The 26,741-nt window shown below is 36.7% G+C and overlaps 1 protein-coding gene across 1 annotated transcript; it reads left to right on the forward strand.

Annotated features, from left to right (window-relative positions):
- The first annotated feature begins 73 nt into the window (after positions 1-73).
- LOC122020140 (receptor-like protein 4) lies at positions 74-26,236 on the forward strand. Its single transcript, XM_042577922.1, has 9 exons — positions 74-366; positions 747-1,799; positions 15,092-15,239; positions 19,615-19,686; positions 19,983-20,054; positions 23,415-23,486; positions 23,563-23,640; positions 25,651-25,835; positions 25,917-26,236. The coding sequence occupies exons 1-9, from the start codon at positions 279-281 to the stop codon at positions 26,033-26,035; spliced, it is 1,887 nt and encodes a 628-aa protein (XP_042433856.1). The 5' UTR covers positions 74-278; the 3' UTR covers positions 26,036-26,236.
- Positions 26,237-26,741: the final 505 nt, after the last annotated feature.

A 26,741-nucleotide genomic window follows, 5' to 3' on the forward strand; every position in this document is an offset into this window, starting at 1 on the left:
AAAAGGCGCTTTCATTTTTTGCATTATTTTTTAAAATTTCTTCTGCTGGCTCACTCACTCGCCACCTACTACTGCTACACAGAACATCTCTATCGCCGATTTAATTAATTAGGTGCTTAGGCTTCTTCAGCTTCGGGAGGAAGAGGTGGAGGAGGACGAGGAGAGAGAATGAGAGAGCGCTGCGCTGCTGATCTGATCAGGTGCGTCGGAGATAGGCCAGAGGGGGGCGAGAGTCGAAGGAAGAACTGAGGCCTGAGAGAGGAGAGTGAGCCAGCGGGATGATGCTGCCGTTTCCAATCCATCACCGTCCTTTTCTTCTCTGCGGCATTCTGTTACTCGGGATTTTAGCGGCTGCGCACGACAAGGGTACGATGAATTCTCGAACAAGTGATTTTGTTTTCCTTTTGTTTTTTTGTTTTTGGTTAAAGGAGAAGTAGGATTTTTCTTCTTTCTTTTCGATCTTTGTTTCTCCTTTTATATCGGTGATCTTTCTTCATCTCCGTCTCTGATGCCCCTGTTTTCCCCCAATTCGGCGTTAGGTTTTGTTTTTCCTGCTCGTATTTGTGCGATTTCAGGTGTTGTTCTGCACATGCCATTTCTCGTTTGCCAATTGAATGGAGTGAAAAACCTAATCTCGTATTTTAGTCGCAAGAGGACGGTGATGCTGATTTTGCTTTATCTTTAGTAGAGTATTATGCATGTTATGGTTGTGATTACTATTCTGACGGGCCTCTTTTTCTAAGCAGAACCCTATGCAATGCGCATAAGCTGCGGAGCTCGAGAGGATGTCACCACTAAGCCTTCCGATACTTTATGGTACAGGGACTTTGGTTACAGTGGTGGAAAATTTACTAATGCAACAGTCCCCAGTTTCGTTGAGCCTCTGCTGAAAACGCTTCGCTATTTCCCTCTGTCTGATGGACTGGGGAATTGTTATACTGTTAGCATGATCCCTCGAGGTTACTATCAAGTGAGGCTATTCTTTGCACTCATTGCAGATCCTGGTTTTGGCAATGAACCTATTTTTGACATCTCTGTTAAGGGAACTCAAATTTATTCGTTGAAGCCTGGCTGGAGCAATGTTGATGACCAGTCATTTGTGGAGGCGTTCGTATTTGTTACTGATTCATCCTTAGCTGCTTGTTTCCATAGCACTGGTCACGGTGATCCATCTGTTCTCTCAATTGAAATTCTTCAAGTTGATGACAACGCATACTCTTTTGCATCCCCCTGGGGTAAATGGACAGTGCTTAGGACAGCCAAAAGATTGACGTGTGGTTCTGGTAAATCAGCATTTGATGAAGAATATGGTAGCAGCCAATGGGGTGGGAATAGAATCTGGTTCGGTACTTCATCTTTTCCAGATTCTGGTCAACCTATATCAACAAATCATAGCATTAGTCAGACAGCTATTTCTCCCAACTTCTATTCAGAGAAACTTTATCAGTCAGCGATTGTGGGCGATGATGAACAGCCTGATTTGTCTTTCCAAATGGAGGTGAATCCGAACAGAAATTATTCAATCTGGTTTCATTTATCTGAAATTGATCCAAATATAACTGGTGGAGGGCAGAGGGTTTTTGACATATTAATAAACGGTGATATAGCATTTGAGAATGTTGACATTTTTCATACGACGGGAGGAAATTATGCAGCTCTTGTGCTGAACAAAACTGTTGAAGTAACTGGAAGGACCTTAATAATCACGTTGCGTACTATACATGGAAGTCATGCGCTAATAAATGCCATTGAGATTTTTGAGCTGATTCTAGCTGAGTCTAGAACTTCAGTGGAGGAAGGTAGTGTTTACTGAATTTCTGAAAACTCAATTTTAGCTGCTTGATTCTTACTTTGTGTCATCTAATCATGTTGATCTGATTAAACATTTCATCTTATTTCCCATTTAATTTTTCTTAGTAAATGATACTATGGTTGTTTGACATTTGTTTTTCATTCTCACTACAAGCTATGAATTACATGTTTAGTTAATTATGCCTGTCTAATTTTTTCCTGGCACATTTAGCCCATACTTAAGAATAGTGACGATCCAGATACAAATATAATGAGGTGCTCAAAAAATGAACTAAAAAATATTTTTTTTCTTTCAAATAAATATATCAAAAATAAAAGTATTGAATTGATAACTATAATGAAATAGATATAAAAATATGTGCATACCAATAAATTAATTATTTCTTGACACTTCAACTACTAGTACTAGGTCTGGACATACAAACAAGAGGAGACAATTGTATCCTACGAGTATTCATCTATTGAAAATGTTGTAAACTTTATTCATTTTCAATTATCGCAAACATATCTTTCTCAATGTATACTACTAAACTGTCATTCATCCACTCATCCCCCATCCTATTATGTAATTCAGTCTTGATAATTTTCATCGCAGAAAAAACCCTTTCAACAGAAGTAGTTGCAACTGGTAAAATCAATACTAACTCGATTAAACGATATACCAATAATAAAATTGTATTCTTGCCAGTTTCAATCATTTTTTTAGCAAGACTTCCCAAATCTTCAATCATAGAAAATTCACCTCGTACATTTTGAATGTAAGTCTCAAGTTGGCCCTCAAGTATTACACGACCAATCAATGAAAAGTCCTCCGGATAAAGTTCATCAAGCTGGAGTAGCTTACCAATGTTAATTGAGAAAAAGAGTCTTTTGGATCTAAGCAATCAATGCAACTAAGTACCTCTGTACTTGATTATGAAAAATGATTATTCATCTCTTGAACCATCATATCAAGAACCTAATATTGTAACAATAAAAAAGTGAATAAAAAAATACTATTAGAAAATTAAATTCAATAAAATATTTAGAAATAATACCTCGCAAAAAATTTCAACACGATAGTGTTACGCTCCGCAAGTGTACGGAAATGTCGCAAGTAATATAAAAGATTATCGTATCCACAGGGACTGGAATAAGCACTAGAAATGTCTCAATGCGAATTAGCTAAACAACTATCCAATTGTTTCAAATGCAAAGTGAAGGTAAACAAATCTAATATTAAAGATCAACAAACAAGAGTTTAGTGTTTTGGGTTATGATAAAGGGAGATTCAGGAGTTTCGGTTTCTTTGTAAGATTTCTTGAATGTAAATGGTTCACCAATTCTTATCCCTCAATTGCCAAACACTTGTAGAAAGTTGCCGGTTCTCTCTTGCAATAGATAACCAGCTAAGGACTGAGAAATGTATCTAAATATGATCAATTAGACGTGAACCTACGTTGTCCTTACACAGAAGCGCACCTATTACTATGCCTTCCTCGGATATCAACATAGAAGCCCACAACTTATTAATCTATCAAGATACAAGAAACTAATCACAAGATCCATCCTACTCTCTTGAATATTCCTATTTCCTCTTCAAGATTATCTCTCAAATGTCCTTACACGGGCTTGCACCTGTCACGTGGATCCCTCGGATGATCGAGTGAGAGTTTATCTTTACAAAGTCCACAAGAAATCCAAACAATCAATCAAGAATGAGAATTAAGCACAAATCACCATTAATCATTCAAGATCTAATTGATACAAGCAAGACAATGTCATTGAAACAAGAAATTGGCAAATCCATAAGAGATTACATCAATCCATCATACAAATACTCCCTTAATCCTAGAATACAAGATCTACTCCATGAATCGAGGAAGAATACCCGAAGAAATAAAGATTACAAGCATTTCTTAAATCCCCAATCCAAGAAACCAAGAAAAGGGGAAAAGAGAAAACTTATCTACGAAGAAGCCTCGTCTTCGGATCCAATCCTCGCTCCGGAGTCGAAATCGTCAAGAACTCCCCTCGAATCGCCCAGAAATCCTCCCAAGAATGGGAGGATACCACCAAATCTTGCCTTCTCCCAAAGGGGGAGAGATCCCCTTTCAATTCATGAAGGAGGGTTTAAATAGAGGAGGAAATCGGGCGCCACACGGCCCTGTGACACGGCCGTGTGAGATTCACACGGTCATGTCCTCTTCCTTCTCTGCCAAAGCTACACGGCCGTGTGACTCAAACGGCCATGACCCTTCTGTTCTCTGGAAATGCTACACGGCCATGTGGTGCACACGACTACCACCTGCTTGGCCTCTGGAAACCTCACACGGCCGTGTAGATCTACACTCAAGACACGGCCGTGTGAGATTCACACGCCATGTCCTCTTCCCTTCCTGTTAAATGGCCGTGTGTGGTACACGCCTGATGCTCTCTCCCTTCAATTCCTTCCAAGCTTGCCCGAGGACGATAATCTTCACCAATTTCGACTCCTGTGAAAAGAAAAAAGCGGATCTCCGAACCAAAAGAGTAAATATGCTAAAAGGAAAGTTGGAAGTATAAAAGTGCATAGATCAAGCATGCTCAAAGTATGTAAATGTGCGTCAAAACATGCATAAAAGTATATAAAATCTACGCACATCACACCCCCAGACTTAAACCTTTGTTTGTCCTCAAGCAAAATGCTGCAGTCTAAATTCATATGTTCTATAACACATTCATAAAACCTAGTGCACTTTCCTAACTCTATCAAAAAGTTTCATTAACAAGCGTGATCATGGAAACAAGTAAAGTATGGTTCAAGCATAAGAATCTTGTGCACAGTGTAAAAGTAACTCAACACCCTTCAAGTTTCAATCCATGTCCTAGTCAAGTCGTCATCAAATTTGAATTCCTAATGTTTCCAGTGAAAGACAAGTAACCAGTGATAGACACTTACTCACCATTCACTTGGTTCATATTTCTCAACTAACCCAAGGTCTCAAAGGTGTTCTCAATCTCAAGGGAAGCTAGACAGTCATTTCCCCAGTAACCTAACTCGGTCTCAAAGGGGTGACTTGCTAGATTCCACTCATGACAACTGTTTTTTATATCCCTTATTTTTTTTTTAATTTTTATTTTTATAAGTTTTTGCATTGTGCAAAACGTATTCACAAATGTACTTTTAGCACACATGTTGGGATATTTTGATTTTTCCAAATGAGCTTTAATGATTTGAGCCTCATCCAATAACCAAAATGAAAGTTAAGAAATCACCATGGAAACCAAGTACTAAGCAAACAAGATGAATCATGACTATTTCAATGACATCAACTATTCAAGCATCAAGCACAAGTGTAGTGAAGATAAAATCCTTAAGGTTGAACCAAAACTAAAACTCATCACCATAAGATTTTTAGCTTATTAATGCTTCCCAAGATAGAAAAAAGAACTACACAAAGTTTACTACTAGCATCATTCGAACATCATGAATCAAGACAATAATCGTGCTAACATTTCACTTGAATCCAAGAAAGCATATAAGTGAAGATTTGATGTTCTCAAATTTTTTTTTTTTTTTGCCATGATTATTTCAAAAACAAGCAAAATAAAGCAACAAGCAATGAAAATAAGAACCAACATGAAAAACTAACAAAAACTAAAAACTGAAAACCAAACTAAACAGTACATGACACCCCCCCGACTTAAACTTTTCATCGTCCCGATGAAATCAATATGGTGGAGGAGGTGGAGGTGGAGGTGGACGAGGGAAAGGAGGTCTACGACGTGGTTGACCAATAGGAAAACTAGGAAAACCTGGAATATCACCCAAGGATCTATGATACTCATATAAAGCATCTACTTGTTGGCTAGTAAGCATCATGCTCTGCATAAAATCTCTCATCCTAGCCTGATTAGTATCATAATCCTGCACAAACTCAGCCACTTGACCTTGAAAATTCCTCGTAAACTGAAAATGATTTTGTACCTCCCTAAACTGATCATCAGATAAAGAGAAGCGCCCCTCCAACATTTTTCGTTGGGCATCTTGCTGCTCATGAAGTGATTCTAGAGACGTACGAAAATCTGAAAAATCAAACCTAGAAGATCCCGTGCCATATGCAAAAGAAGGCCTAGCAGGCTCCATAAAACTAAAAGGCTGCGGGTGTCCAGATGACGAGGGCTCATGATGTGGCTCAGTGTCTCCAGGTATAGAAGGGTTATCCTCAAAATCTAACTCAGAAATTACCCAATTAGCCGGGTTACGAATAGTAGTTCGTTCAGGAAAAGGAAGGGGTAAAGGAGAACCACTCCTCCTAGGAAACGCGAAACCATTCTCATCCCGAACGATCATTTTCATAGCAAGACATGCATCAATGTCAATCATGTCATTACTATGAATTATTTCCAACCCATCAACATCAAGATTTAAATTATAAGCTATTCGGGTAATCAAACCACCAAAAACAATTGATCCCGATGATGCCCTAGCAGATCTTAATAAGGTTTGAACAAAATGAAAACCAGAATCAAATTCAACCTTATAAAGCATAGCCCATAAAGTATAAAGCTCTATCTTTTTAACCACCCCATCACTCTCTCCCCTACCAAAAATAGTTTTACTCATGACTCTATGTAGATACCTAAAGATGGGGTTTTGCATATGGGAGGCCTTAGCTCTTGAAGGCTCATAAGATTGATCTAACCCAGTTATTGCATTCCAAAAATGATTCCAATTAAACCTTGGATCAAACCTACGAGGGCTACCGGTGGTTAATCCAAAACAAGAATTAAAGTTACTAAATGCCCATAGAAATTCTTGATTCATTAGTCTAAATGAGATTTTTCCAAAATAATCATCTTCATTAGTAAAATGGACATCCAATGAACTTAAAAATTCCAAAACAAGACGAGGATATGTAGGCAAATGTGTGTACATAATATCACTCCAATCCAAAAACCCAATCATCAAATCTACATCTTCCCTAATTCCAAGCATATCAAGAACAGTTGGGTCCATATATCTAATACACACTATCTTTCTATTGACAAGAATTGCAAATCTAGTTACTTGATCATCATTTCTAAACACAATATTGAATTCATTGTCATTACCTTCGTTACGTGAAGTCCTTTTGCCTTTGCCCTTCACTGGTTGTTTTCCTTTGTCCCTTGATGACTCCTTCTCTTTGTCTCCACTGGATCCACCACCTCCTTTGCAAAGTTTCTTCAAAATGTTGGACATCTTGATGAGTTTAGATAGGGGAAGAATTATCTAGGGTTGGAAAAATGGAACTCAAAGAACAAAACTTCAAAGAGCAAAGATCTTAGGTTAGGAGAACAAAAAGTCCAAGTCTTAGAGAGGAGGAGAATCCGGATTTAAGAGATCTTGAGAGATTAGAGAGGAGTTTTTAAGAGATTGGGAGAGAAAGAGATGTTTTGGAGAGTTGGGGGTGTGCGGAACACGTCCAAGATCTGGCCGTGTAAGGTAGAAAGAAGACTTTAATAACTCTCCTACACGGGCCGTGCAGATCCACACGGCCTCCCCCTCTTCCTTCTCTGGATTCTTCGCACGGCCGTGTCTGGGACACGGCCTCTCCATCTTTCTTCTCGGAATTCTTTGCACGGCCGTGTTTGGGACACGGCCTAGACCTTTTTCTCCTCGGGATTCTTTACACGGCGTGTCTGGATGACACGGCCCAAGCACTTCCCTTCTCTGCAACCTTTGCCTGGCCGTGTATAGCACACGGTCGGGCTCTGTTTTGCACCTAACCTGAAAACAAAATCAAAAGAATGCATCAAACTAAAAGAAATTAAAATACAAATTAAAACTAACTAAAAGAACCCTTGGGTTGTCTCCCAAGAAGCGCTTGTTTAAGGTCTTTAGCTCGACCAAACTTGATCATTCACTTCTTTTCCTCGCCCTTGGAGGACAGATATACTTTTCGTTTTTGTTGGGAGATCTTCTCCCAACATCTTCCACCACATTGTCTCCTTCGTTTGGTGGCCTTCCATAAGGATGGAAATTCCATTCCTCAAGTTTATAAATGCTTGTCCTGCTACAAGCATTTAAAAGAGACGAGACATGGTTAGAGATATTAGATAAATCATATTCCAACCTTTCCTTACCAATTACCAAAGAAAGCTTATGATTTTTGACATCAATTATAGCTCCAGCTGTAGCAAGGAAAGGTCTTCCTAATATGATAGGAATCCTGGGGTCCTCTTCCATGTCCAACACGACAAAATTTGTGGGAATAACATTCCCATCCACCTCTACTGGCACATCTTCTATAATACCCAAAGGGTACCTGCAGGAATGATCGGCAAGTTGAAGTGCCATAGTAGTAAGTTTAATGTTTTTGAGACCTAATTTATTACAAATTGAATAGGGAATGAGGCTAACACTTGCCCCCAAATCACAAAAAGCTTTTTCAAAAAATTCTTTTCCTATGTTGCAAGGAATATAAAAGCTCCCTGGGTCCTTTAGTTTTGGGGAAGTGTTCTTCTCCAAAATAGCACTACATTCCTCACTAAGCGCAATTGTCTCAACCTCTCCTCTTCTTCTCTTGTTTGACATGAGATCCTTCAGGAATTTGGCAAATCTAGGCATTTGAAGAATAGCATCAATAAGAGGTACCTCTACACAAATTTCCTTAACTTTTTCTAAAAACTTGCCAAATTCTTCATCTTTCTTGAGCATTGTAAGTCTCTGAGGAAAAGGGACAGCTTTGCTCTGATGGTTCGGTGGAAGAGTCTCTTCAACCTCAATGGTACTCTCCTCATTAGCTTGAATCTGATTTGGTATAAGAGGAGAGAGCTCTTCTTCTTTTTGTATCCCTTTTGGAGCAGTCACTTGGGAGTCTCCCAAGGTCCGTCCGCTCCTAAGCTCAATTCTATTGCAATGCTCCATAGGATTCACATCTGGTTTTCCTGGAAGTTGTCCTGGTGCTCTGGATGATGAGGAAGCTAGTTGGGCAATTTGACTATCCTGGATCTTTTGATGCTTTTCAGAATTATCCATTCTCTGAATGAGCTTTGCTAAATCAAACGGATAATAGTATATAATGTGAACCCCAACGAGTATCTCCTGGTCGTTTTAAACTGATTTCCTGATTTTTTTCCTTTACCACTAACAATATCTCATTTCTCTAAACATTCTACAAGTCTGTCATGTTCAAGTTGTTTAAACGTGTCTTTTCTTTTACATGAAGCACCGGTAATATTCACAATCATAGTAACATATTGAAAGAAATCACTCACAATTCGATTGCTTTTAGCTTTTAGCAACTGCAACAAAAACTAGTTGAAGTTGGTGAGCAAAACAATGAACATACATTGTAGATGAATTTTCCTTCAATATGAGAGCTTTTAATCTATTATACTCACCTCGCATATTTGAAGCTCCATCATATCCTTGACTTCTCAATCTCGATAATGACAACTTATGTTTTGCAAACAATTCATCAATAGCCTTCTTTAAAGAAATAGCAGAAGTGTCAGATACATGCACAATAGCTAGAAATCTTTCAATAACACATCCATGTTTATTCACGTATCTTAAAACAACTCTCATTTGCTCTTTGACCGAAATGTCTCGACACTCATCAACCATAAGAGAAAATATATTATCTTTTATATCATTAAGAATGACATTTGTGACTTCAGCAACACAAGCTCATGTTAAATCCTTTTAAACTGTTGGAGACTTCATTTGATTGTTTCCAGGTCATTCATTGTCTTGGTAACCTCGTCATTTCTTTGGGTATACCACTTAATCAATTCAAGAAAGTTAACTTTATTTGAGGAACTTGATGATTCGTCATGTCCACGGAATGACAAACCTTGTTTCAAAAGAAAGCGTGTAACATCCAAAGTTGCCGTTAATCGAGTGTGATATGCAACCTCCATTCCACGCCCCTGTGCTTGTAGCAAACGTGACACACTTTGTTGTTGATTTTGAAAAGCCTCAAGTTGTATTCTTACATCATTGTGAGCACTAGCTACACCACCAACATGCGTATTAAATACTTCCATTGCTTTTCTCCAATTATTCATCCCTGAATTAGTAAATGCCTCATCTCCAGCTCGACATCCTCTATGAGAATTTTTAAAGAGATAGCACCAAAAACAAAAAGCTGCATCTTTTGATATGCTGTACTCTAACCATAGAAATTTTTTGAACCAAGTAACTTGGAAACTTCTATGCTCTTTACCAAAATATCTTTGGGGATAACTATGGTCAAATGGTTGACAAGATCCTCTAATCAAATATTCTCTTCTAATCTGATCTCTAATTGAAACATCAAATTCATTAATTGGTTTTTGTATCCCTGGATCACTAACAACATCATTCGGGTTGAATTCAACGCGAGAATATTTTTTCTTACTATTTCTTCCTTAGAAGACTCAACATTTTGTTTTAAAAATTTCTCCATAATATATGTCAATTCATCAAAACTATTGAATTATTGAATAAAAATAATATATAAAATAAATAAACATAATATGTATTATGTGTAAAAAACATCACAAACACACAATAAAATAAAATTAATGATAAATCAATACTTTTCAACTCTAAGGAAGGGGCAAGGGCTAAGTTTAGAGGCTCAGTGGGGGATGGCTGCGCGCTAACTTGCTGTGGCAGCAAGTCGGCTGGCGGCGGCGGCACCGTAGCAACACAGGCTACGATAGGCAATAGCAGTCGAGGCGAGCACTGTAGCCTACGGCAAGTGAGCTGCGGGCGAGGGGGCACCGGACAGGTAGGCGAACCACTTCCAGGCGGACCGCAGGTGAGCGGGCGAGCGGGCGAGCAGGCGCTGAGCAGATAGGCAGGCAGAGGCGAGCGACACTACGGTAGGCTGCACTGCGGTAGCGGCGGTCGAGGTGGGCAATTGAACAAATGTTTGAATAGGGTTATAAGTTATTAACGTTTTTTTTTTATTTCCTTCGTAACTTAAGCACAAGTGTTATTGGAAAAAAAACAGAAAAACAAATTTAAAAAAAAACAGAAAAACAAATTTAAAAAAAACAACAAAAGAGTCGTCTTCTTTACGACTCTTTGATTTCTTTTGCAGATTGCAGTGGAGAAAATGTGCACGACGTCGACAGGTGACAGCGAGTGCGATTGCGAGTCTATGACGCCGGACGACGGGTGGATGGTGCTGCTCGAGCTCGTCTTCCTCATCTGCTCACCACTACCTCGCCCCTCGGGCTGTAGCTCGGGAGCAAGGGGGTGCTTCCGCACACTCTCACACCCCCTTACCTCCGCCACTGCTTAAGAAGTTACTATTGGGTAACCTAAAACATAATGGTTAGCAACTCACTATCATATGCTAATTGCTATCGTACCTATTTCTGTTGAAGTAGGTCAAGCTCAGGATCAAATGATTACTCGTGACCCGATTAGAAGTATAAGAGCAAGAGCATCCACAGTGGAGATATTTCCCGTGTTGGAATGGGATATTGTTGAGGGGATTTGAAATCACCGGGCATAGCTCTCTCTCTTTTAACAAAAAAAGTAAAAAATAAAAAAAAAATTTAATGGTGGAATTTGGGATATTTGATAGGTGGACCCCATAAATATTTGATTTTGTGGGATATTTGATTGTGGGATTTGAGATGTTTGAGGAGTGAGGTATTTGATTGACGATGTGGATGTGGAGACCACAAATATTTAGGAGAAATATTTGGTGTTATTGTGGATGCTTTAAGAAATTTCACGCAACCAAATTTGATTTGGCCTAAACAATTTTGTCTTTCAATCAAGAAGTCAACATGAACTGATACATTAAAAAGTGATGCTTCATACCAATATCGGGAGGCCGGTGATACTGGCCTGCCTGGAATGAGCGTTATCACCTTTTGCCATAAAATAATAATATAATAATGGCTCCCACAGGTGTGGTGTAGTGGTAAAACTCTTAGAGGAACAATAAGACGAACAAGGTTCGAATCTCAAAAGGGATGAATATCCCTAGAGGTTGGCTACTGAGTGTGCATAAGCTATGTCCGGATTTATCTGCTAAGTGAACCAGGAGGAAGGCTGCCTACCTCCAGGATTAGTCAGGCGAAGCCTGGACACCTGGATTATCAAAAAAATAATAGTGTAGTAATGGACACATTTCCATACATGAGAGCTTCTGTTGTATTTAACTCCATTAAGTTAAGTTTAAAGTTTATATCTATTTCAGTTGCTTTCTGATGGAGCTTTAGGTTATTCTGAGTCCTTGCTTTATTGAATTGTGTAATATTTTTCTTCACATGAAGTGTCACAGATTTTTGGTGCTTTAATGCACTATAAATATTTGAATTTCAAGGAGTTAATTAAATTTCTGCTGGTCAAGTTCATCCTTTATTTGCATGAAATGGTAGTAACCTCTTAAATTTAATATACAAATGCACGAAGGCTTCTGACTTTTTTCTTTTTAGTGTTATTTTGTAAATTTAGTAAGCTAACTTGAGTAAAGCAGAAGGTAAAAGACAAGAAATTGAGTCAAATCTAGCTCTGATGTGCTAGGACACAAATGTGTGTGTGTGTTTTGACAATATCTGTCTTCTAGCTAATATATGATTGGACTTGTCAGACATTGACCTTGGCTCCTTAGATAAGACAGATAGTCAGATATATGTCCAATGGTATATTTTCACTTCACAAGGTAGTTAATAGAGTAAAATGTTAATTTAGCAAACCTTTGGGAATATTGGTTGGCCTATCAAATCTTTAATTGGAGCAAATGGTCAATTGATTTCAAGGTGATATCAAAATTGATACCTACAAGCAAAAATTGGGAAGTGTGATATACAAAACAATGTGGTTTCAATAGGAATTGAAGTTCCATTAACAATCTTGATATAGTGAGAACTATTGCCACAACACAACAGAAGTATAAAGATACGATCCTCACCTAGAGCAAAGTTACCGACCCTCATCCAAGCAAAAGAAAATTGGAAACTGTATTAACTCAAAAACTTGTTCATTACATGGGATCCTACCCCTTTTTATAATTAGAAAACATTACCTATTCTTTATACAATAAAGACCTTTTCTAAAAAACTCTAGTTATCCTAATAAAACTTGACTAACTCTTTCACAAAGAAATAAAATAACTTTTTAAAAGTTTCAAAAAGTATAAAAGTTAATGATTTTGACAATTTGAAAAAGGTGATTTTTTTCTTTGTTTGTCTGCAAATACTCTTCATATTTCCATTTAGAGGCATTAGGATCTTATAATAATTTTGGGTCAAAGGTAGTTTGACACTCATATTGGTCTATTGGTGTCTCAATGTTCAAGTGACATTTAATGCATTATTTAAAATATCATGTTGTCTCGCTCGGTACGAGCGAAACATTTTGTTCTGCCCGTCGACAAAAACTAGCACCAGCATGCTTGATGTACCGGGGCCGCGAAGGTGCCGTGCAGGCCTCACAACCACCGCAGAGCCCTCGTGCGGGCCTCGTTGCTACCGCATAGCCCTCACGGCTACTGCGGAGCCCTTGTGCAAGCCTCACGGCTACTGCAGAGCCCTCGCGCGGGCTGATTGCGGAACAACGAAACAAGAAAAAGAAACTTAGCTTTTAATTAAATAACTTACGTTAATAATTTCAATCAACTCCTAGCTATAGTTGAGATAATTTAAATAGGCTTAATGAAACCCTTATATATATAATATTGGAATCATGTCGGCATGGCACGGTACAATATGATATTAAAACCATATTGTTCCAGTCCACGATTGAAATCTCGGCACGGGTCGAGATTTTAAACATTGATTTAATGATCAAAATCCAGGCCAATGAACCAAGGTGATAATAATTTGCAAATGATGTGGATCAAATGGTATTTATTGAAAAATTCAGGGTGCAAACTATCAAAACAAGCAAACATTAGGGATAAACTGAAATTTTTTAATACTGTAAACTTTAGTACTTAATAATGGCAATGCTATACTTTTTTTGGGTTATTTCAGATCTCCTGGATGTTCCCAGCCTTTGATCAGTCCTGCAGCATTGCTTTTCTAGTTTTCTTCCAACTATATTTCCCCTCTTTATTTCAATATTTACATGATCTTTTTTTGAAAACAAAAAAAGTTCTTAAGTGATTTTTTAGACGACAGTGATATAAAGATCAGTGACAGGACATTACGTAGAAGACTTCATTTGTGGAAACTGTGTTCAATTGTGACCTTTTCTCTTTCAAAAAGGTAGATCCGTTATCTTAGCGGCCCAATAGTGCCGGCCCCACAGATATAGAGAGAGGTAAATGCAAGTACACAAGCCATAAGCGCATGGTAGGGTAAATCCCAGGTCATCAGTTCTTGAGAATCAACCCTTGGCCATTACGCCAGAGATGCCATGGTTCAATAGTTTTATATTGCATCTGAATGACTGATAACATTTTACTTCTATCGAGTATTACTTTTGGTTTTTGACTAAACACTGTTTGAGTTGCTGAGAAGATTTACATGAAAAATTCAACTTTAAACATTTCTTTTTCCATTAGTACTACATGAAATCACCTGTTTAGTAATCTCCTGATTGTATGTTATTTTGAGGCAGTTATATTATATGCTTAATTGATGTTAGTCTATAAATCTTGAATTGTGGAAAGAAACTTTGGAAACTAAATGTTTTAAACTAAGTTGAACTAAAGTTGAATATATGACACAACTTCAACTTAAAAAAGTGATAGGATAGTTATGTTAGCTGGGTACGAAATCCCTACAAGTGAGAGGATCAAATATTTTGAATATATTACTAAGAAACATTGATGAAGATATAATTAATACAATAATGACTGGGTGGTTAAAATGGGGAGGAGATTTCAAAGTTTGTGCGATCAATTGTGGTCCTCCTATCAAAAATAAAGACCATGGTAAGATTGTTTTATACTTCAAAATATTGGGCAACTATGAAGTAAACACTCGTAGTAACTTAATATAGTGGAGATGAGAATGCTTATATCTGTCAGGTAACAAGAAAAAATATTATTATACTAAACAATTATGTATAGTTTTAAATAGATGATGAAATGAGTCAAAATAGATTAAGTTTTCAAAAAACCAATAAACTTTATAGTTAGACAAGTTGTAATAATTAGGGTCAGAAGTATTGAATAGATGAAGACCAATGAAACTCCTACTTAACACAATTAGTGGTTTAAAAGATTTGGATATTTCTAGTGATCTATAATTTAATGGCAGGGTTAGATTGATGTAGTTGACTCCAAGTGGAACTCATTGTTTGATTGTTGTCATACACTATTATATTTGTTTTTCATTGTTAATCTAATTTTCTTCCTATGGCAATTTGTAGTGCAAGCTTTGGAAATTTTGAAGACTTCTCTGGGATTACCACACCGTTTGGGCTGGAATGGTGATCCATGTGTTCCTCAACAACATCCATGGAGTGGAGTCGATTGCCAATATGACAGAAAAAGTGGCCATTGGGTCATAGATGGACTGTATTTTCTCAACCTTATGAAGTTTCCATGTAGCTTTAAAGTGTTTACTTTGTGCATAATGTAAAAAATTAAAATAATTGCCGTAAATAGTTGTCTTTAAAAGTTTTGATAAAGAATGCGGCCCAGTAATTTGAAGCACACATTTTATGTTAATACCATATGCAAGCTGACATCCTTTCAGTAGGTAATATCTGTCAGTAATGCTAGCAATGAACAAACTAGATAGCCTACCTGTGCATCACACAATATATATAAAAGCTTATCCATGTTAATAAATTGTTAATAATTAATGCAGAATCTACATAGAAGAGTCAAAATAATTTTTCCCATCTTTTCTCAGTTGACTGTCAAAGTCATAGCTTCTCTGATTTTTTAAATAAAATTATTAGTTATTGTTGAGTTAACCAATCATAATATTCAAAAAACCAAAATAATCTATCTTTTTTCTTCCATCCTTGGTCATTTCATCCAAGCGACTGAAAGAAGATTCTCCATCTAAAGAGTAAGATTATTTGACATAAAGGGTTCTATCCCTAGATATGAAATGATGAAAATAATATGTGACAAAAGTGGTTTTAAACTAACATAAAATTATTATGAAGATTTGTGCAGAATAGCTAAAGTATAATAATGTTGGGTCTACTTCTCAAATACTTAACCCTATTTAACAGAATCATTAGAAACAAAAAAAAAAAAAAAATCAAAATCCTTAATTAATATATGACATTTTTTGATTGATCAATTTGTGATTAAGTGTATAGGTTTTAGCATAGATTAAAATTGACAAAAGGATCAGTCAAGCGGTAATATAACAGTGCAGGAGGATAAAAACTTATTTTGATGATTGCCAGTTGAAAAAATTATACAAATATCTATTGCTTTATATCTCTAGTAGAATATAATATTGTTGATAAAAAAATATTTTCTTCTTTCAATTCTTTCCAGAAAGACCTTGAGAGTTTGTCCAAAACATCTCTTCAAAAGGAAAAATAAGAATGAAAAGGATTCAAAAATTAAAGTCTTGCCTTTTTCATCTGTACAAGAGTTTCTACCTCAAATAAACTAATTCATGTACCAAAGAAAACATATACCAGTCTGTCAAAATAGTTTATGCTGATATAAATTTTGAAAGGTTGACAACATTTTATTTAGCATATGAATTAATTTATTTGAGAAATATACTGTTGTATAGATGAAGAAGGTAATATTTTATTATGAAAAAGAATCCTTGTCTTTCTTATTTTCTTATTTTTTTTAAATTGTTGATTTAGGTAGATGCTCGAGATCTTGCAGGATAAGAATTGAAAGTAAAAAATTCTTTTTTGTTAGGAGTAGGAATCATATCTACTTGAGATGTAATGCAATAGATTTTTGTGCATATAGTTAGAAGGGATGACTCTAATAAAGTGGAAGGAGTAAAGGTTAGTGGGACATTGGGGGACAACAAAGTATTAGTCAATTGATTTGAACATTTATGGTGTTATATTTTTATATTATGGTTCTTCTAAGTAAGACTAAGTATAATATAAATTCTCACTCTCCCTTTCTTTAGAAAGAAAATAAATTTTCTCTCTTCCTCTCTCAATTTGGATAGAAAACAGTCTCTCTTCCTCTCTCTCTCTATTGAGAAAGTAATTTATTTCTCGCTCTCCATTGCTCTCAATGTAGAAAGAAATCAATCTCTCTTTGTCTCTCGCCGTTTGAAACAAACATTTTCCTTATCTTCCTCTTTCTATTTGAAGAGGAATCACCTCTCTATTTGGAAGTCTTGCTGATGCCTCTCTTAGGTTTGGAAATTCCCTCCTATTCCTCTACGGGCTATAAAGAAATCAATCTTCTTTTTGGAGAAGGAAGGTGATCGATCTCCTTGCTATCTACATATTTTTCCCTTTATCTAAGCAATGATCATTGAGGCCTTATGTGGCTTGGTTTATTCAATATTGAATAATCAATTTGAATTGAATTCTCGGAGTCAACTTACTAGGCGATTGAGGATTTGGAGATTAATAATTTCTCCTTCTTTCCATTAGAATTTTCCTTAAATTTCATATGTTTTGTTTTAGAGCCAAGGTTTTCAGAGATCCTACCTAGGAGAGGAGTGGTCTATAGATTTTTATGGTAGGATTGAAGGGTACCGTAAGATCCTCTAATTTAATTAGAATATTTTAAATATTTGGCATTTGTAACTTATTGAATGTTTCAACTTCCAGACATTCCAATATCATAAAGCATAAAAATATAAAATTGTTGATATAAAATAATTATAAATTCTTAAAGCATTTTATCTTTACATATTAACTAGAAACTTAGCATCTTTGATAAGATTAATGATAATTATAAGATAATACTAGTTAGAGATGGCTTAATAATAGTTAATAAGGATTCTTGTACATAGGAGTTAAAAAGAATCTTGTAAATTAAAAACTTTATAAAATGATAACACACAAAAGATATTTATTGTAATAAATGTGGATAATTATTAAATGAAAATATATTCTAACTAAGGTTATTTGGATTGAAATCCTATGTAGGAATGATAACCAGATGTAGGGTCAAATTGTAGGTTTATAAGATTGTACTCTAATTTAGATCCTCTTTGAAATCATGATCGTTGAAGTTAATTTGGATCATAGGAAGTAAGATCCTAAGGCCTGGATTGCAATTTTGACTACCATGTTTTTAGCAATGATGTAAAGAGTGAGACACAAGGATTTTAGAAAATGTTTGTTGTCAATAAGTTTCCTTCTTAAGGTAGGATCCTACCTTTATTTATAGGGTGTTTGATGACTTAGAGGTCTCAATAGAATGCTTTATTTGATGAGGAGGATAAATATAGAGGGCGACCATTTTGTATGTGTTGGTGCAATTGCTCCCAAGTGGTTGGGTTTGGCCAGGTTGTTTTAATGTGTTTAACAAAGATTTTTAAGTTATGATTGTTTGTTGCACTAATGTGTGCATCTAAGTGCATAGAAACTTGATAGAGTGCATATGTAGCTCGCAGGACTCATGGAGTTGTCATGGTTGACTTGGACACTGTCAAGTTGAATGGATTGTCTTCTATGGCTCAGAAGCTTGCAATGAGGTAAACTTGAAGGTGATTGGTGAAGGATGGTTTGTAGCATCCGAGGGATCAAAAATTCTTAGCGAGGTGAATTCTTAGGCAACTCGACAAAAGGCCGAGTCAGTAGATGAACAATGAAGGATGACATGTGGAGCAAGCTTGGAGGGTTTGGTGCATCCGAGGCACTGAGGACCTTATGCAAGTTGAACTCGAGGGCAACGAAAATAATTGATAAGGTTGAAGACCAAATGTAAGAGAGCGATGAGAGATTACAACTGGAATCTAATCTTGGATTTGAGTCTTTGGGCAACATCATCGAGGGATGATGTGGTTAGCTAGGTAGGGATAGACTACCTAGTGGCATGAGCGAACCTTTGACCAAAAGACAATAGGGCTTGAGTTGTAGTTGATGGTTAAATTATATCATGTAGCTTTGAATAGATATAAGGGTATAGGCCAAGTGATGTTAGGATCTCTCAACAGATTTAACCGATTGGAGGTGAGTCTCCGTCGCTTGGAGTGTATAGTCGATTGAACACAGAGTTCATAGAAAATAATGTTTATGTTTGGACATTGGTCGATTGGAATTGAATCCAGTTGATCAGGTTGAGACTGGACTTGTTCTCTAGTTGATTGTCCAGAAAGTCATTGGTTGCTCAATGGCTAGAATTGCCTAAACAGTTGACTCGAGCTTGTACTAGTCAATTGGATATGAATAGAGCTATTAGAATCGGTTCTACATAAGAATTTAAGTGGTTTAGCACGGCAGGGCTAATTGATCATTTCATTTTGAGGGAAGAAATACTTGTATGAGGTTTGTTTTACCTCTGATAAAGGAGACATTCATATAGGATTTATAGAAGTGATTCACCTTGACGAATCAATTTTACATAGAGTAGAAGGGGGGCTTAAAACCATGTAAAACTATTTTTAACATTGTCTTTATTCTTATTGTTATATCTTACACTTTTGCTGCACAAATACTTGACACAACTAACCAAATCCACATACGAGCACCCTACAAAACTAATGTCTGGTTTGTCTTCGTATCAAAATTATGTTTTAGCATTGTCTTTATTCTTATTCTTTTATTTTACATTTTTGTTGCGCAAATACTTGACACTGCCAACCAAATCCATACATGAACACCTTACATAACTTGCGTTTGATTTGCCTTTGTATCTTGCAAGAATTATTATTATTATTTTGCTTATGTCAACTTGAGCATGTATTTGATGTGCATTAACTTATGAATGGGAAACTGTTTTTTAGCACTTTAGAGAAGATTAACAGATATATTCTCTTTTTCTGCAGAGGTCTTGATAATCAGGGTTTAAAGGGCTTCTTGCCAAATGGCATCAGTAAGCTGCGGCACTTGCAAAGCATGTAGGTCATCAATTATATAGAGTCTTGTATTTACTTTGATGATATGGTATAAAGTCTTGTGATTACTATAATCATATGGTATTCTGTTTCCAAATAACTCAATATATAACTTTTCAAGATCATTATTTTTGTATTCATTTCATTGTTGTACATTATCACATGATTATGTTGAATGATTTATTTTAGCATTAGCTTTGGCAATCAGTAAATTAGATGAATATTTTTATCTGCTTTTGCGTTATTTTTTATTGATGTTAAACTAAACAATGTTTCCCTCTTCCCTTCATTTTCTGAAGAAATTTGAGTAACAACAACCTGTATGGAGCAATCCCCTCCTCTATTGGCACTATTGCTGGTTTACAAACATTGTAAGTTAAATCTATCTGTTACAATTATTCTTATCAGTTTTTTACATTAAACATATTCTCCAAATAAGACATGTCCTGTATTTATATGGGACTATTAACAGTCATGAATTTGTTTTTGTTCTTACCATCCTATTGTTTGCTTTAATCTTGATTTTGAAGGCTGACCAACTCCAAGTTTTTAATATTCAAAACAATGTTGAAGTATTCTTAAATTCATGCTTATTTTGTCACTTATTCTAACATAATATTGCCTTTTTCGCAGTTCTTCTTTCATATTTGTGCTTATCTCATAACAACTCTACATTGACAAACAGAATTGCAAAACGTGGTACATAAATGCACCTATCTATACAAAAACTTGCGCTGGTTTCCCCTGTCACATTGTGATTTTTTTCCTTCCCTAAAGGGTTACCCAGTGAGTTGATTTGCTTAATAATACTACCATTCAGTTCACATTTGGGACAAACTGGGGTGTGATAATCACCGCTGATCAAAGGTTTCTTCTTGTCATCATCCAAGGAGGCACAAACTTGAATAATGCAATTATAACCAGCCAATAGATGCTCCAAGTAGATTGCATCTAGTCTAGACTTGTCACAACTTAGAATAATATAGATTTTGAGGAAAATGAAGGCAAAAGATATGCCATATTTCATTAAAAAGATATGTACAGGATATGGCCTAATGCAACACAGCTCAGAGAAATGTATTAATGAACCAATTTCTCCATCAGTCTATGACCTCTCTCCAATTGATGATACTACGGTAAACCATGGAATCAAATGCTGAGCCGTGTTGGTTGGCATGGACGGAGTTTAGTGTTCCGCATGCCGACGGACACCAACACTGGCATGGGTGTGACGACCTCGTGAGGCCGAATGATCTTGTGGCAGCCTCACCCGGCCATGAGTCCGACAAGCTGTGCCATATTTTTATTTTCTTTCTTTCTTATTTCTATTTTTTTTTTATTTTTTTACCATTAATTTCTTTCCCTCCCCCTTCCTTCCCCATTTTTTTTCCTCCGGTGAATAGAGATTAAGCACCTCTTTAAAGTTGTAGGAGACAGATTGATAGGAAAAATAGAAAAAATATATATTTTATATTTGAAAAGGTATTAAAACCTTATTGGCATAAACATGATATGGTACCAAAATCGTATCATCCCGGTCATAAATCAAAACACGGCACGTCTCGAAATTTTGAACCTTGAAACCTCGATTCAACTTCATATACAGTTATAATGATTTTCCTTTTCCATCTTGGACTAAACAAACAACATTGCTTAATAACAAATAATCAATTTAAATGCCATGCAATCTAAAAACTAGCCACAGGATACCTATTAGTCTATGTAATTTTAATTAGTTTATTGGTTTATGTGAGAATTAGCAAGCTTTCTATTATGGTGTATGCAGTTTCTCATTGCTGGTTTGGATTTTGTTTGGTATTCTGTTAAATACGTGATTCTTCCTTTATTATCAGTACTATTTTAAGACTCAAGTTAGTCCACACAACTGCATGTGAAATTTTCATGGTTAGATAAATAGGATTCTCCTGAAATTTGTCAATTTTTGCTATATTTTGTGGCCAATAACTTAAAAAAAATTAAACTAATATATTGTTGCACAAATTACAGGGAACTTGTCTAATCTAATATCTATCCATGTAAGTGGAGCTATGTACTCACGTAAATAGGCACAAACACCCATAAACTAGCTATATGAGACACTGGTTAGGACGGATAGAGGGTGTGGGAGTGACTAGCGAACGTTTCACCAATTGATATGTAAAAAATCTTGCTAATGACCTAGTAAGGACAATTCAATATAAATAAGCAGCGAACAATGAAATGACAAAAAACAAACACGCTAACACTCGGATTTAACGTGGCTTAGAACCTTCGTTCCTTCTCTGTGCTTTATGATACTTTGGTGGATCACTCTCGAATGCACCATTATGTTTTCTCCTTGGACAATATTATGAGGCGGAAGAACCTCTTACATGCTCTTGGTTGATTACCAGTGAAGTTCAAGGTTGAAGAGTGTACGATAAGGCTCAAATTAACCACAAATATGTCTTAGAACGATAGCCTTCAAACGTTCTCCTTGACCCCTTTATATAGCCTTCATTCATCTTCAGTTGTTGTTTAGTGTTTTGTTGTGCTAATGTCAATCAATCGCCCGAAATGCACCCTCAATCAACTCATGTACATTAGTTGTTAGTTCATTTGGCTGTTGTCACATAGTTCTTTCATATCAACAACTCTCTAGGTTTTTTGCTATAGCATCGGTTAACTCAATCTTACCATCAGTCGACTGCCATCACTCAACTGGTTCTTGTCATTAATTGACTAATCCCACTTTCCAATCTACACATCCACGAACAAAATGACATTGTCGACTCAAGTACATCAACTATTCTTGAGTTGGTTGCCTGATCGATTCAGTCACAATCAGTGGAATGGATGCTGTCATCAATTGACCGACTCAGACATGAATAAAAACATTCTATTTGTGGGCTAATCTACTTGAGTCAACTACTTAGTTGACTCAACCACCAGTCTATTGATGACACTCTTCAATTGATTGGATCGTCGGCTACGACCATCCTAATGGTCAAGTCCTCGCCTAAGTATCAATACATGTCTCTCAAGTCAAGTGTTTACCTTGTAGCTCCTTTGCCACAAGACCATCTTCTCTACTCGCCTCTTGGATAACCCGAGCCCTTGGCTTGCTTCACATGTCATCCATCACGCTTCATCTATATAGTTTGTCTCCTCTAGCTCAGTTGCACTCCTATACTCCTATACCTGTTTTCCTACAGTCATGCAACATAAACTTTTTTGTGCCCTAAAATGTTAGGTATAGATTGTAAATATTTGCAAAATTAATTGTATGAAAATGTTAGTATATAAAAAATTTAGCTGAATTTCATCAACATTTGTTGGCCTTTTTAAGAGCAAGGTTTGATCCTTTTAATTGATTCCATATATTCATTAATGCAACCACATGCAGTATGTAACTATTGCTACAATAGTTACATGTATGCTTACCAAGCCTTGTGAACTGTTGAGATGATTTTAGTACTCCATTTTATCAGTTTCTTTCTTGAAATTCCTGTAGTTTATGCTCTTGCCGCAGAACCTTGCCTACAATTAAGAGCAATACCTCCTATATGGGAAGTTTACACAGTTGTTTGAGATAACTGTTTTTTTTGTTTCTTATAATGATTGCTAAATGGTTTATCTTTGAAACAAAGACATTTTTAGAATGTAATCAGGATAGCAGCCTATGTCTTTCTTAGTCTTTGACTTGGTTAACAAATTCATTGATAATCAATTTATGTGAATATTGTCTGCAGGGATCTTTCATACAACCAACTCAATGCATCTATTCCTGAGACCCTTGGCCGGCTGATGTCTTTACAAATACTGTAAAAAGATAAGAATAATTCAATTTGTTGGTTCATCACCAATGTATTAAATACGAAATTTGTATTTTTCTTCTAGGAATCTCAATGGAAACCATTTATCTGGAAGAGTTCCAGCAAATCTTGGAGGACGGCCACTTCACAGGGCTAGCTTCAAGTAATAACTCCATTTGAGAAAATTAGTTCCTGATGTTTATCTATCTATGATGCTTTATAGTTATTATTATGCTGTTAGGTGATTCTTCAGAAACAATTTGTCTAAAATGTTTTTTGATTTCTTTTGAGCTAGAGACATATTTTGCTGCATATTGGCTTTAATAGGTTGCAGCAAAATACCTGCATTTTCAGTATGGAATTGCTAGGTAATCCCCTTTTTATTCATGTGAGATGGAGCCCATTCCATCCCTAAATGAGTACAGAGGGGCACGCTCTTAATATAAGCAGACCTAGGATGCCCCCTATTTGGTCATGTAAGACCAGCCATACTATGCTTAATTTGATTCACTTGTCCTAGAAGCTTGAGTGACTTGTTAACAACCCCCAGGGCGTAGCGCAGACGGTGGGCGCATGACATCTCTGGCGTAATGGCAGGGGTCGATTCTCAGGAACTGACGACTTGAGGTTTACCCCACCATGCGCATATGGCCTACCTGCATGTACCTCCCTCCATATCCGTGGGGCCGACACTAGAGGGCCGCTACGGTAGCGGATCTATCTTTTTTTTGAGTGACTTGTTAACAACCCCTAGGGCTGGCTCAGTTGGTAAGTGCATGGGATAATGACGGTAGTAGTTCAAAACTCGGCAGGGGATTTTATCACCTTTATGGACCTCTGCTCATGCACTTGTTAATTTGGGTTTCTGTTGAACTCTCTCTCAATGGCACGGGGTAGTCGTGAGGGAGCCGCTAACGTGGTGGTACCATGTTTTTTGAGTGACTTGTTAACAATTGCAAAAATCTATATATTTATATTGAACACTCTCCTTCTAGCAATTTGTGGGTGAACATATTGAACTTGATTGGATTCTAGTGGCCTTAAATCAACACCTGTTGGATTTGGCCCATTCCCATGCTTGTGCATGGCAAAGGAGCTGCGGGCATGACCTATCCATATCCATGACAGAACCCTATTCTGGGTTGTTTTCTGTCTTTAATACGGTGACAACTATTGGAGAGAGTTAATATTAACGTTTATAAACATGAATCATGATGACGCCTTATGGTGTGTGAAAAGTTTGTTAGATTGTAAAACTTGTAGAAAGATCTTTTTTTTTTATTTGAACAACTTCTTATGTGAGTGAGTGAGTGTTTGAGGTGTGATTTTTTTGTGTTTACTGTTGGTGTTAAGAGAAGACGTTAAGGAGAAAGAGATATTTTGCACACAATATTGTAGCTATTTATCTGTCCACATTTTTCTGAAATTGTTCTTGCACGTTATACAAGCTTGTCTTCTCTTGTGGAATAAGTATGCATAAAATCAGATTATCATTTTTGTTCTTTTTCTTGCGTATTGCTATTTATCATTTTGGTATGTTGGTGGAGCTTCTCAGTTGAACAAGGTGAGATGATTTTTGTCAGGCAGTTTTACGATGAGGTGATTTCATATTCTAAACTCATTAATACTAAATCAGCAGAGAAAAGTGTAAGCCATCAGATAGGGCCGATATCCATTGGAAGATGATGGAGACACAAATAGTCACTACTATCAGGTTATGCTTCAAAAATAATTTGGTGGTTAGTGAGGCCAGAATACAAGAGGTCGTGCAGAAGTTAGCATAGTGTCACTTGGTATGGTGGTAGTGGCATGGTGAATTTTGTCATCAAATAAATCCATCTCAGTAAAAAGTTCTACAAATTCATTTGGAAAAGGACAAAGAGCTGATGAAATATCTAATGCCATTACTTAATTTCTAGTTGCATAAATACTCAAGAATCAAGCTGTGTAATCAATTCCATGGTCGGCACGAATTATGACTACTTTTTAGACTAATAAAGATTGAAATGTCTCATTGTATGAACTACCTTTTCCGTTCCTCGGTTTTTATGCTATTTCCCTATCACATGGCTCTTTATAGCTTTTGAAGAAATATATAGTCGTCGATATGTTTGTGTGGTAATTGATACAGTATGCAATTTTCAATATTGGATGCTTACCATGGAATGTACAGTTTCACTGGCAATGCAGGTTTATGTGGGATTCCTGGGTTACGAGCCTGCGGCCCTCATCTTTCCCTCGCTGCTAAACTTGGAATTGCTTTCGGGGCTTTGTTCGGACTGCTGCTAATCCTCCTTTGTGTTCTTATCTGGTGGAAAAGAAGGGCGAACATCCTTCGCGCTCAAAAGATTGCTGCTTGTGAGTGTCTAACGGATTGCTACTCTCTAGTTGCCTTTCGTAAACTTGCTGTAACTTGAAACATCTCTCATTCTCTTGTAGCCAGGGAAGCTCCCTATGCCAAGTCGCGCTTCACACGAGATGTCCAAATGACGAAGCATCACACTGTGCAAGACCAAACTCGAACCAGCCCTGAGAGTGCATCCAACTTGCTCTCTTAGCCGCCGCCGCCGCGTGACGATCCTTCTTTTATCATTGTCATTCCATTCTTTGTTTCCCTCCAAGATCCTTTTTGACTGTGTTTCTTTGATTCAGGAAAGCAGTAGATTTCTCTTGTAGTCTGCTTGGGAGGATATTGTAGAAATCACTAAATTATTAAAGAAAAAGAGTCTAAAAAAATTCCAAATACAATTGTTCTTGAATCTCCTTTTCCTTTCTTTTCTTTTTCTTGAAATTTAATTATTTTCTCAGCTATAAGGTGGCTGCGAATTTATAGTTGACAACGTTGGGTTCGGAACCGAAAGACATATAATGAATCATAGATCTTTCGTGGTATATATAGTTTTACATAAAAATAATATAAAAACATACTTCGAGTCTTCGATAGGTGTCACAGACAGATAAGAGTCCCACGTGTGACTTTTCTAGTGGTATCCATGCGCACTAGATCACAAATTTGATACGATCCGTTAGGTGCTTGCCTCTTGAATCGACAAAGTCTTGGAAGCACTACCGACCTCTTCCGGTGGAAGGTCCACGAAGAAGAATCTGACGAGGGAGAAAACGAGATAAGGAATTCCACACTTGCACCTTTTCGAGGATGACTACTTATAGCCTCCCAAGAATACGAAGAGTTAAGTTCTTAATAAATTCATTATTTATGATCTTCATTAATTAGGAAGATGAAGAGTTATAGGTTTCATAAAT

Source organism: Zingiber officinale, chromosome 9A (assembly GCF_018446385.1).
Source record: "Zingiber officinale cultivar Zhangliang chromosome 9A, Zo_v1.1, whole genome shotgun sequence".
Lineage (NCBI taxonomy): Eukaryota > Viridiplantae > Streptophyta > Magnoliopsida > Zingiberales > Zingiberaceae > Zingiber > Zingiber officinale.